Here is a 13,666-nt window from a genome sequence, read left to right as displayed (position 1 = left end):
TGCTAATGTTATTGCTAATACCATCTTCTATATCATTAACATATATTGTAAAAAGCTGCGGTCCCAGTACTGATCCCTGCGGTACCCCACTGGTCACTGCCTGCCATTCCGAAATGGAGCCGTTTATCACTACTCTTTGTTTCCTATCAGCCAACCAACTTTCAATCCAAGTTAGTATTTTGCCCCCAATACCATGCGCCCTAATTTTGCTCACTAAACTCCTATGTGGGACTTTATCAAAGGCTTTCTGAAAGTCCAGGTACACTACATCTACTGGATCTCTCTTGTCCACCTTCAGAGTTACATCCTCAAAAAATTCCAGAAAATTAGTCAAGCATGATTTCCCCTTCATAAATCCATGCTGACTCTGACCTATCCTGAACTTCTAATTATTACAAAATTTGGAGTTTATTGAGCACTGCCTGTCAACTACTCCTTTTTATACTTAGAATTCTTTTGGACTATTTAGATTATACAGTCACTTTGTTTCTGTCCTGGCACAGTTTTAACTTTTGGACTACAATAGGACTTGAGTTTGTGACCTACTACATGTCAAACATTGAGGACAATTTGTGAAGAGAGGTGTGATGAAGCATATATGAAAGAATATCCATGTTTGGTCTGGTATGAATGGGATGTGCATCATTAGTAGTGAGAGTGCTAGAAGGGATTTGGTTCCTCCTGTGGTTAGCTCCACAGAATAAAGCTGAGATTGCCAGCTAATGGATTTGGAGTATGGTATGTATCCATGTCGTAACCAGGTGGGTGGTAGAAACAATCTTACACAGCTGAAGCCAGATGTGTTGTTCCTCTTGCAGCTGACCAACCAATGGTTCTTCTCTTAGGAAGGGTTCAGGTAGGGGATAGTGGGTTGTAAACAAAGTCTCCTTCCAGTCAACTTAGCTCCACAAGGCACACCAGACAAGGAAAGTCTGGCTTCTAGTCCACTTGGTGGCAAATTAAATAATGCAGTTTCTGAATCAGGTAGTTGCGTACATCTTTACTAATGACTGAACAACCCATGGAGTTATTGTTTGGTTGGGGGTTTAAAGTGCATCTTGCTTGGCTTCAGGAAACCTTACAAGTCGATGCTTAATGGTAACTGCCTGGATCCAAGCCAAGGTTTTTATCAACAGGTTGGGCTGTGGAAGTTTTAATGTTTAAACTTCAGTGTGGCACAGAGGTAGGCAGTTTAGCCTAACTGGTTTATGGTTGCTGTTTATGCTCCACATTAACTGTTGGGAATTCTTAAACCTTGAGATCTGCCAACCAGCACCTAATTTCTTAGGCAGATTGGCCCAGATTTTGATCTTCAAGATGGGATTTGTGAGTAAGATTACCTCCCGATTCACAATCTCACTTGTGTAAAATAGTAACATGCTGCTAACCCTTTATAGGCACATATCTTAAACTATTGTCAAATCATTTATATACCTTGTGATGCATTAGTCCCATGACTTGCAGTTAGCAAGTAGCAGTAATAGAAGTTATATGTACTGTATTTAGCTTGCAGTGATTTAGCATCCATATGGTCTTCTGTTCAAATAAAGAGCCCATTCTATTATTCACCAATCGTTATACACAATTGGGAAGCAAAAGAGACAGGTGTCAGCCTGGTTTTTGAAGATTTGTTTGCAAACCTCAAATCTTCACATACTACAAAAGAAAGGAGCTGGTGGAATTGCTATAAATTGTCATTGTATTTAAGTATACTACAGCTTTGCAGGGTTTCTACACACCATATGTTCATGTGGGATTCCACCTCAGATCAATGGGCAGCCATCAGAGCTGGTAAGATTGTTTAAATCTGGAAGAATTTAACTAACTGCTGTGAAGTTTAAGCAGGAACAGAATTTAAGTATGACACTGAAGGCGGTCTCACTTTAAGTTGAACTCAATGACAGAAACATGACTGCTGAAACTGAAAATTGCAGACTCGACTGGGAAAAATAATCAATTCAGTAAAACAGCTGGGACAAACTTATAACTGTTAGAAGCATTAAAATTCCTGCAAAAAGCTAAAGGGTGATCAAAAAATTTACAGCATTCAATTGGAAAGTAAAAGATACCCTATCTGATTTACTTTGTTCCAGTGAATATGTCAAGCTGTGCTTCTGTGTCTCAATATTTCCAGGCAAGCAAGGCATTAAAATTGCTACAGGCAATGAAAACCTCTACATGTCAAATCTGTCCGATTACCATTTTAAAACTCTGGGGAAAGAAGTGGTCAATACTTGATGATTAATTATAAGTGAAGCTGAACTTCAAAATATACCATGTCCATGTCCTTTAGGCAATTACCAACAGAGACGATTGGTCAATTCATAAGTAGATCCATGGACAAAGGATGAGATTGTCACTTAATAGCAGGTGAGCTAATCAACAGAACATTTGAAATTCAGATAACACCCATTCCAATGGAAGTATTGCAAAAAGACATCTTTGACAAATCCAAAAGTTTCATCATAGAAATATTCAAAGTGAAACCAAGTAAGAAGCTATACTAATGGGTAGATAAAGTCTACAGGCTACGGGTAATTTGTCCACCGTTGACATGACAGCTAATAAACTATGTGGCCTCAAACAAAGATTGCCCTGCTTTTAACACTGTGTCGAAGTCTGTGGCACTAGAGGACAAGAGAAGCACCAATGCAGAAAGCAAAGTCTGGAACAAGTAGTTTAGGATCATTATAAGCCCAACCTGACACCAGACTGGTGCAGCAATTCAAACAACCAAGGTCACATATCAAGCTGTATAATGACAAGATTCATGAAATGCCTAGTTAAGCTGACCATCATAAGATGACGATGAGTGGAATATTGACAGAAAGTGAACATTCTGTTTGCTGAGCATTAGTGTGCATTAGCACAGCAGGTCTGCCCCAGTATCTGTACAGAGATAAACAAAATTATGATTTCTAGTCCAATATGCCTCTTCTTTGGAACCTAAGAGAGGTAGAAATGTGATGGATTGGTATGCTGTTGATCAATGGTAACAGCAATGAAACAGGAGAGATCAGATGATGTTTAGACAGCAAAGGAGCTTACAGATCAAAGATGTCATTGAAGAGAAGGAAATTGGAATGAATCCATTCCTGGGGTTTGGAATGCTTTTGGGCATTCACAACAGGACTCCATTGCATAGTTTTATAAACAAAACCTCCAGAGCTAAATACAGCAAATGCTTTTAAGTAGCTTGAACATGTGCCCATCAATTCCTGCATCAAAGGATGACAAACAAAGGAATTAGCCATATTTATATCTATTTCTAAGGCTCAAAAGATGGTTCAAATGTGAATCAAAGAATAGACTGACTTATAGGTGAAAATTGACATGTTCAAGTTAGAGTCTCTGTACTGTTGAACTTACTTTATACAAAGCTCCACCATTAATCATTGCATTAAAAATATATGTAACTTGTGATACCATATTACATTATGTCATGTGAAGTTGTCAGCATATTTCAAACTTACCTATCACAAGGTTCCCAACTCCAAATTAGGGTTTTCCATTGTCCCTGACTCCTCTAAGGTGTGGTGAATGACAGTGCTTACCAAAATAGACCTTATTCCATAAATATAACAGAGGTCCAAAATAGAGACCCTTACAATGTAGTAGGCAAGGATGGGAGTGTGGTGTTTGGGCTTGCACCCACACCCTTATTCCTTGCTCACAATAGGAATGGAATTGGGAATTGCAGACTCAGTCATGCCTGGCTCTATTTCAACATCAGTGCGGGAAATCTGAAATCCCATCCATCCTACTGAATTATACTGGGTTCCTGGAGCTTCTAACGGCTGCTTATCAGACTGAAAGCATGATTTTACACCCATCACAGTAGGGAATTCTTTTCTCAGATCCAATCAGAGGCCAGATGCACTCCTGTACTCCAGTCCTTTAAGACAATAGATTGAAGCATTGAATTGGGATTGGAGTCAATGTTTAGGGGTTCCACTGGTTGTGAAGCTGGTGTTGGTTGGGTGGAGGGGCGGGGGGAATGGAATCTCACTGGCATTAAAGCCTTCAGAGGGCACCCTGCAATGGGCCCAGGAGACACAATATGAAGCAAATTCTCTGCCCCGAACACTTGCCATGCACAGAGAAATCTGCTTTGCTACTATGCCAGCCACATGGTGTGGACACCTCTTGCTTGTTGGTTAAATTCTGGTGGTAGGAGCATGAGGCAGCATGTGGGAATTAATTTCTTTCTTAAGGGCCTCAACTGACCCACTGATGGTTGGGCTGCTCAATCCCACCCCTATCATTATGGGTTAGAGGCAGCACACCACCTGCTGGATTTAATAAGTCAGTTCACCTTCACAGCTGCCAACAGGGGAGTGTAAAGCCCAGTCCTGAAATGGGAAAACCCAAACTCTCCCTGTGGTGATTCCTCAGGAGCTTGGTTTGGCAGTACTCAGACAACATGATGTGTTTTTGTATGTGCTTGAAACCAAGCTGACTCCACAAATGCTTGAATCAAGGTGAGTGATCAGTGTTTATGCAATCTTTGCAATCTAAATGAACAATTTCAGTTCACTGGCATAATTTATTAGTACTGTGTTGAATTCTATTTCAAGAATAGCAGTAAAACTAAAAGCTAAAGGTATAGTCTTTCTCTCACGACAAAACCATGTGGTCAAGGAATGGAACTCATTCAGTTTTTCTTAGACCGAGGTATTATGAGTTACAAAAGCACATGGAGCTGATAGAACTTAAGTACAGAGCAACGATGATCTAACAGAAAGGCTTAAGGTATTGAATGGCCTAGTATAATGTTCCAATGAGAACAACAGCTTGTTTCAATTTAACGCTTTCATATGTCACAAAATGTCCCAAGGGAACCTTTCATGATTGTTTTAAAACAAACATTGATATTCGACACCAAGCTGCATGATGACCAAAGCTTGGTCCAAGAGAGGTTCTAGTGAGTTTCTTAAAAAAGGAAAACAAGGTACAGCAGTGAAAGGTCATAAGGAGGATATTCCAGAACTTCGGGTGCAGGCAGTTAAGGCACATCCCCAGTGGTGGAGTTAAAATTGGGGATGTTCAAAAGGTCAGAGTTAGATCAATACAATTTCTTGGAGTGTTGCGGGATTAGAGGAGATTGCAGATTTAGACAAGGGAAAGACCCATATTGGACTTTGGAAACGAGGAAGAGCATTTTAAAATCAAAGTGTGGTTTGAGTGGGTGAGACAACGTAGATCGATGATCCTACGAGTGATAGGTGAATAGGACTTGTTCCAAATAAGATCATGGGCAATAGAGTTCAGGATAACCTCATGTTTGCTGTGAACAACTCTTTCAAAGATCCAGACGTGCTGATGAATCTGTACCTTCTTTAATATAATTGATTTCACGTGGAATTGTAACTTGGTACTGACTTTATACAGCAAAAATTACTTAATACAAAATCTGAAAATAAACACAAAAGTCACATTTTAATCATTTATATTGCAACTTGTAATGTTTCTGGAGCCAGGTAATCTGAAAGGTAGAATGATCAATCTCACTGCTGGTTGGAAAACTGGTGGTACAGATCAGCCACATGTTGTACATCCATCACAACTGCAGACAACTAAGAAAGGAAACGTGAAGGTCATTTCACAAATGGCTGATCCACTAATACCAGGTTCTTTTCAAGCAGTGAAAGTTAAAATCTATACCAAAGAGCTTCCTATTCAAGCATGTAATTAAAGATTTTTACCATTTGGTTTTGGAGGAAGAGTCGGAGCTTGGTTTATTAGTCCTATGGGACCTGGAGGGCCTGGTAGACCAGGAGGGCCTTTTGGTCCTGGAGGGCCTTTTGGTCCTGGGGTGCCTGTAGCTCCTGGTGCTCCTGGTTGACCTTGAAGCCCTGGTAGCCCTGATGGACCTAGTTTGCCAACAGGTCCATCTAGACCCGGCAGTCCCATGCTTCCTTTAGCTCCTGTTGCACCAGGTCTTCCATTTGAACCTTTTTGTCCTTTTATGCCAGGAGGGCCTCTATATCCTTGACTGCCCTTCTCTCCTCTTGATCCAGGAGGGCCTCGAGAACCTTTTGGACCCATCGGTCCAGGTTGTCCGACTTCTCCGCGATCCCCTTTTTGTCCTCTGGCTCCTTTTGTGCCACTTGGTCCTTGTATTCCTTTGTCACCTTTCGGACCTCTTGGGCCAGGAGGACCTAAATGTTCAGTAAAACGAAGAAGTTAAAATTTTTAGTACATGTTGTGGAGACAGAAATTAATTTATTGAACCTATTTCCATCATTTCTGAAATACTTCAGTTCTAGGAACCCCCTATTGCAATTGGTTATGCAGACTGGATGCCTTTGTGTTGTCTCAGTTAACACAATGCAACTAGATTTTAACTTAGAATGGCAACCTGTGCACTGATTATGCAGGTCTCATTAATGTTATGAAAATTGTCCTCATCAGACTGACTCCTGCAGTGCAGTTTAGAATTTTTTTTCCAAAAGTGGATTTTGCTGACTAGGCCAGTAGCCGTTGTCCATCCTAATGGTCTTTCAGAATGTGATAGTGAGCTACCTTCTTGAACCAAAGCAGCCCTTGGGGTTAGGATACACCCACTGTACTGTTTGGAAGGGACTTCCATGATTTTGATCCAATGACGATGGAGGACGTTTCAAGTCATGATGGTGAGTGGCTTGGAGGGAAACGTGCAGGTGGTGGTGCAACCATGAATCTGCTGTCCTTGTCATTCTAGATGGTACAGATGGTGGATTTGAAAGGTGCTGTCAAAGGAACTTTGGTAAATCAATGCAGTGGTACATGCTGCAGCCATGGAACATCGGTGGTAGAGATGTAGACATTTATGGTGGTACATTAGGGCATCAAGTAGGTAGCTTTGTTCTGATTAGAGTCTAACACTTAGGCAAGACTTTGGAAGCATAGAATGGGGTAGCAAAATGCAGGGGATGGGGACAATCAAAATGTAGAGCTGGTTTAAGGAACAGATATTTTGTGTCCTTGATTGGTATGTCCCTGTCAGGCAGGGAAGAAGTGATAAGGTAAGGAAACCGTGGTTTACTACAGAAATTGCATCTCTTGTTAAGCAGAAGAAGGAAGCTTATATGATGATGAGGCGAGATGGTTCAGATGAGGGGATGGAGAGTTACAGATTAGCTAGGAAGGATTTAAAGAGGGAGTTAAGAAGAGCAAAGAGAGGACATGAGTCTTTAGCAGGTAGAATAAAGGAGAACCCTAAAGCTTTCTATAGTTTAGTGAGGAATAAAAGGATGACTAGGGTAACAATAGGGCTAGTCAAAGACAAAAGTAGGAAGTTGTGTGTGGACTCTGTGGAGATCAGAGAGGTGCTAAATGAATATTTCTCATCGGTTTTCACTCAGGTAAAGGAGAATATTGTAGAGGAGAAGAATGAGATATGAGATATTAGATTAGAAAGGATTGAGGTTAGTAAGGAGGAGTTGTTATCAATTCTACAAGAAGTGAAAGTAGACAAGTCCCCTGGGCTGGATGGGATTTACTCGAGGATTCTCTGGGAAGCTAGGGAGGAGATGGCGGAGACTTTGGCTTTGATCTTTGAGTCATCATTGTCTACAGATTTAGTACCAGAGGACTGGAGGATTGTAAATGTTGTACCTTTGTTCAAGAAAGGCAGTAGAGATGACCTAGGTAATTATAGACTAGTGAGCCTTACATCTGTTGTAGGAAAAGATTTGGAAAGGATTATAAGAGATAGGATTTATAATCATCCAGCAAGCAACAATTTGATTGGAGATAGTCAACATGGTTTTGTCAAGGGCAGGTCATGTCTCACAACCCTCGTTGAGTTTTTTGAGAAGGTGACCAAGCATGTGGAAGAGGGTAGGGCAGTTGACGTGGTGTACATGGTCTCAGTAAAGCCATTGATAAGGTTCCACATGGTAGGCTGCTGGAGAAAATGCAGAGGCATGGGATTGAGGGTGATTTAGCAGTTTAGATTAGAAACTTGCTTTCTGTAAGAAGGTAGTGAATCGTGGTTGACGGAAAATATTCAGCCTGGAGTCCAGTTACGAGTGGTGTGACACAAGGACCTGTCTTGGGACCACTGCTGTTTGTCATTTTTTATAAATGACTTAGATGCAGGCACAGGTGGATGGGTTAGTAAGTTTGCAGATGACACTAAAGTCGATGAAGTAGTGGACAATGTGGAAGAATGTTGTAGGTTGCAGGTGGGCTTGGATAAACTGCAGAATTGGGCTGAGAGCTGGCAAATGGAGTTCAATGCAGCTAAATGTGAGGTGATTCACTCTGGGGAGAATAACAGGAAGGCAGAATACTGGGTCAATGGAATGATTCTTGGTAGTGTGGATATGCAGAGGGATCTTGGAGTCCATGTATATAGATCCCTGAAAGTTGCCACCCAGGTTGACAGTGCTGTTAAGAAAGCATATGTTGTGTTGAGTTTTATTGGTAGAGGGATTGAGTTCCAAAGCCGTAATGTCATGCTGCAAACATTCAAAATGCTAGTGCGGCTGCACTTGGAATATTGTGTACAGTTCTGGTTGCCCCATTACAGGAAGGATGTGGAAGCATTGGAAAAGGTGCAGGGGAGATTTGCCAGGATACTGCCTGGTCTGGACGGGAGGTCTTATGAGGAAAGGCTGAGAGACTTGGATCTGTTCTCATCGGAAAAGCGGCTAAAGGCGGCTAAGAGGGGATTTGATAGAGACATACAAGATGATCAGAGGATTAGACGGGGTAGACAGTGAAAGTCTAGGATGATGATGTCAGCTTGTATGAGGGGGCATAACTACAAATTGAGGGCTGCTAGGTTTAAGACAGTTGTCAGAGGCAGGTTCTTTACTCAGAGAGTGGTAAGGGCGTGGAATGACCTGCCTGCCAATGTAGTTATCTCAGCCACATGAGGGAGATTTAAACAATCCTTGGATAAGCACATAGATGATGATGGAATAGTGTCGGGGGATAAGCTTAGATTAGTTCACAGGTCGGTGCAACATGGAGGACCGAAGGGCCTGTTCTGCACTGTATTGTTCTATGTTCTAAGTATAGTGTATTCCACCATACTTGTGCTGGTGGAAGGCTTTGTGGAAATTCAGTCTCTAACCTGCTCTTATAGTCACAGTATTTATACAGCTCGTTTAGTTCAGTTTCTTGTCAACAGTCTGCCCCAGTATGTGGATAGTGGGAGATTCAGCTAAGGCAATGCCACTGAAGATCAAAATTCACATGACACCAGGTTATAGTCCAACAGGTTTATTTGAAATCACAAACTTTCAGAGCGCTACCCCTTTGCCAAGTCACCTGATGAAGAGGCAGTGCTCCAATAGCTTGTGATTTTGAATAAACCTGTTGGACTATAACCTGGTGTTGTGTGACTTTTCACCTTTTCACCTAGTCCAACACCGGAACCTCCATATCATCAATGCCACTGAAAATCAAGGAGGTGCCCTGCGAAAATTTTTTAAAAGCCTCCTGCTAGCCCATTGATGGTTGCACTTGGCGAAAAGTCTTAGGCCCACCAAGCTGAACAGGGTGGGGAGGAGCATAGGTACTACTCCCACCCTGCTATTAAAATAACCACTGCTTTCTTCCTTCCCAATGTTGCCACTGGTTCCAACTCTATTGAAACAAGGTCCAAGATCTAAGATTGGGAGCCTTGGTACTCACATTCAGGTCCATGGGATAAAATCTGCACTAATCTCACACACTGAATTTGGAATCCCAGAATATTGCAAACGTTTATTTGTAGAATAACAGTAAAATTATTAAGAAAGCTATGACCCATCAAGGTCTGTGCACAACAATTCAATCTTAGTCTGTCCCACTAAATATCTCTACATACCATACTGAATGCCTATATGGATAACTGATCCAGTTCCTTCTCAATTTACCTAGATCTAATGACTTTTTCTGCTAATCTTTTTCAATTATCCTGTCAGAGAAAAATATGTGAGTTTTGAGAAGATTTTGTAGCTCAGGTTGAGGTTCTGGATGTATGTTTGCTCGCTGAGCTAGAAGGTTCATTTCCAGATGTTTCATCGCCCTACTAGGTAACACCTTCAGTGGGCCTCTGGGCAAAACCCTGCTGATGAATTCTGCTTTCTATATGTTTGGGTTTCTTTGGGTTGGTTATGCCATTTCCTGTGGTGATGTCATTTCCTGTTCTTTTTCTCAAGGAGTGGTAGATGGGGTCAAACTCGATGTGATTGTTGATAGAGTTCTGGTTGGAATGCCATGCTTCTAGGAATTCTTGTGTCTGTGTCTCTGTTTGGCTTGTTCTAGGATGTATGTGTTCTCCCAGTCGAAGTGGTGCCCTTCCTTATCTGTATGTAAGGATACTAGTGAGAGAGGGTCATGTTGTTTTGTGGCTAATTGATATTCATGTATCCTGGTGGCTAGCTTTCTGCCTGTTTGTCCAATGTAGTGTTTTTTACAGTTCTTGCAAGGTATTTTGTAAATGACGTTAGTTTTGCTTGTTGTCTGTATCAGGTGTTTCAAGTTCATTAGCTGCTGTTTTGGCGTGTTGGTGGGTTTGTGAATGACTGACTGTATACAGACAACAAGCAAAACTGATGTCATTTACAAAATACCGTGCAAGAACTGTAACAAACACTACAATGGACAAATGGGTAGAAAACTAGCCACCAGGATACATGAACATCAACTAGCCACAAAGCGACATGACCCTCTCTCACTAGTATCCTTACACACAGATAAGGAAGGACACCACTTTGACTGGGACAACACATCCATCCTAGGTCAAGCCAAACAGAGACATGCACAAGAATTCTGAGAAGCATGGCATTCCAACCAGACCTCTATCAACAAACACATCGGGTTAGACCCCATCTACAACCCCCTGAGAAAAAGAACAGGAAATGACATCACCAACCCAAAGAAACCCAAACATATAAACAGAAAGCAGAAATCATCAGCAGTGCATTGCCCGGAGGCCCACTGAAGATGTTATCTAGTAGGGTGACGAAACGTCTGGAAATGAACCTTCCAGCTCAGCGAGCAAACCTTCATCCAGAGAAAAAAGTGTTTCAATGATTTTTTTAAAAAGTTCATGCTATTGCATTGCAGAATCTTAGAGATTACCATGAAGAAAGCATTCTAACATATAAACTTAAAGTGTGGGCTTTTGTTGTGCAATGGTCGTGTCCCTGCCTCTGAGCCAGAAAACATAGTCCAAACTACTCCAGAGGTGTATCATAACATCTCTAACAGGTCTCTCCCAAAATGTGAGATTGTGGTCAAACATTCAAATTTAGGTTTTGTTAAACTTAAAATTAAAAACCTTAACTAGATTGGGTCAAAATTCAAAATAAATTAATTTCATTATAGTTTTGAATAATTAACAGAAATATACCTTGAAGAATTGTGAAGTTTTTAATCAGCTGAGCATGCTTTGTGTCGACAAGTTTCATTTCTTCCATGATCATAGACAAGTTGCCAACCTCAATATCCAACCTGGCCTTCATTATACCTTGCTGTGCTTTGAGGAGAGAGCTGTCTGTTCGGACACTGTCCATATCATTGGTCAGGATTGCCAGTTGGTCCGCATGTTGATTTAAAGTATTGGTGCAAGTGGTTTTTATATCATTCAAATTGCTTGTCAATGAGCGAAGATGTTGCACAGTCCAACTGATGTTCCCTATAATACTACTGATGTCTCTCTCATTTACATCCATGCGCACTTCAAGTTGTTCAAAACTGGCAGACGTTTTGTTTTCATGAGCTTTTTGAAACTGCTGCAGATCCCTGAGACTCTCTTCGTGAATGTTAGCCATGAAACTTGTATTTCCCATCTGTGAACTCAGAGTGTTTAGCTGATTACTCATATCTTCCAAAGTATCGCTATTACCAGTCACCATGATTGAGTTGTTCATTGCTTGCAATTGTAGATATTGCAGTTTCTCTTTCAGCCAGTCTGTGTCTTTTTGTGCTTGAAGCATAGTGTGTTGGAGAGCCTGCCAATCATTCCTTATTTTCTGGATGGACTGACTGGTATCATCAACAGATTTTTGCAATGCATTGAATAAATCTCTTTGCTGGATCTGTGTCTGATTTAACTGACTGAGATTTATCACTGCATTGCTCTGAGACTTGGTTTGCCTTTGTATGTCATTTTGCAGATTATCAGAGATTTCTTCCAAGTTAGTAATGTAACTACTGTATGTCAATAAAGTCTGGTTTATGTCTTTGATGGATCTTGAGTTGCTATCCAACAAAGTTTTCAGGGCGTTGTGGTTGGTTGTCATTGATTGCTCAGTCTCTTGTAGCTTATCCAGTGAAAGTTTGTTTTTGGAAGCTTTGTCTGCAATGTCACCAAGTTGGTTCTGAAGAAACTGGATATCTGTTTTGAATTTAGACAGTTCTGTCGTGGTACTTTCATCTTTCACACCAGTCTGGTCATCTAGAAGATTAAGATACATTGTGAGTCATGACAAATAGGTAATCACAAAGGAGAACAGTGCAGCAGGTGAGGTTAAAACAATTTTCCTTGTTTGATGTTTAATGAACACTAAATTTGTATAACCGAGGTGTCACTGGGGGAGCACTTTGGAGCCAGCAATTATAATTCTATTAGTTTTAAAACAGTGAAAGAGAAAGGATAGACCGGATCTAAAAGTTAAAGTTCTAAATTAGAGGAAGGCCAATTTTGATGGTATATGGCAAGAAATTTCAAAAGTTGATTGGAGACAGATGTTTGGAAGTAAAGGGATGGCTAGAAAATGGGAAATATGTTCCTGTTAGAATGAAGGTAGTAGGTGTAGGGAATGTTGGATGATGAGAGAAATTAAGGTTTTGGTTGAGAAAAACAAAGAAACATATGTCAGGCATAGACAACAGAGTTGAAGTGAATTCTTGGAAGAGTATAAAGACAGTAGGAGTATACTTAAGAGGTTTTTCAGATAGGCAAAAAGGGGACAAACGATAGCTTCAGCAAATAGAATTACGGAGAATCTAAATGGATTTTATAAATACATTAAGGACAAAGGATAACGAGGAAGAGAATAGGGCCCCTTAAAGATCAGCAACACGGCTGACGTGAGGAAGCACAGGAAACGGGGGAGATACTAAACAAGTCAGAGGCATTAGTCAGGGGTAAATGTCGGGGAATGGGTCTTGGTGGGTTGCTCTTCGAAGGGTCGGTGTGGACTTGTTGGGCCGAAGGCCCTGTTTCCACACTGTAGGAATCTAATCTAATCTAATCTAAGTATTTTGCATCATTGTTTACTGTGGAGAAGGATATGGAAGATATGGAACAGTTGTTGCGAGTGATGAATAAATATGTCCCTCTGAGACAGGCAAGAAGGGATAAGATAAAGGAACCTTGGATGACTAGAGCAGTGGAGCTTCTCGTCAAAAGGAAGAAGGTAGCTTACATATGGTGGAGGGAGCTAGGGTTAAGCTCAGCTCTAGAGGATTACAGGTAGGCGAGGAAGGAGCTCAAAAATGGTCTGAGGAGAGCCAGGAGGGTGCACGAGAAAGGCTTGGCAGAACGGATTAGGGGGAACACAAAGGCATTTTCCACTTATGTGAGGGATAAGAGAATGGTCAAAGAAAGAGTAGGGCCGATTAGGGATAGCATAGGGAACTTGTGTGTGGAGTCTGAGGAGGTAGGGGAAGCCCTAAATTAGTTTTTTGCTTCTGTCTTTACGAAAGAAACAAACTTTGTAGTGAATGAAACCTTTGA

General features: G+C 41.1%; 1 protein-coding gene across 1 annotated transcript in view; it reads right to left on the bottom strand.

The window, feature by feature from the left end:
* The window catches only part of colec12 (collectin sub-family member 12), a 204,107-nt gene that overhangs the window by 21,436 nt on the left and 169,005 nt on the right, over positions 1-13,666 (bottom strand). The window contains exons 5-6 of the mRNA XM_043688229.1: positions 11,336-12,382; positions 5,706-6,161 (exon numbers count right to left, since the gene is read on the bottom strand). Of these exons, the coding sequence (XP_043544164.1) occupies positions 5,706-6,161; positions 11,336-12,382 (1,503 nt within the window). The remainder of the gene's footprint in view (positions 1-5,705; positions 6,162-11,335; positions 12,383-13,666) is intronic.

This window comes from Chiloscyllium plagiosum, chromosome 4 (assembly GCF_004010195.1).
Source record: "Chiloscyllium plagiosum isolate BGI_BamShark_2017 chromosome 4, ASM401019v2, whole genome shotgun sequence".
Lineage (NCBI taxonomy): Eukaryota > Metazoa > Chordata > Chondrichthyes > Orectolobiformes > Hemiscylliidae > Chiloscyllium > Chiloscyllium plagiosum.
Note: the sequence above shows the minus strand (reverse complement) of the source record. Positions and strands in the feature narration are given on the sequence as shown.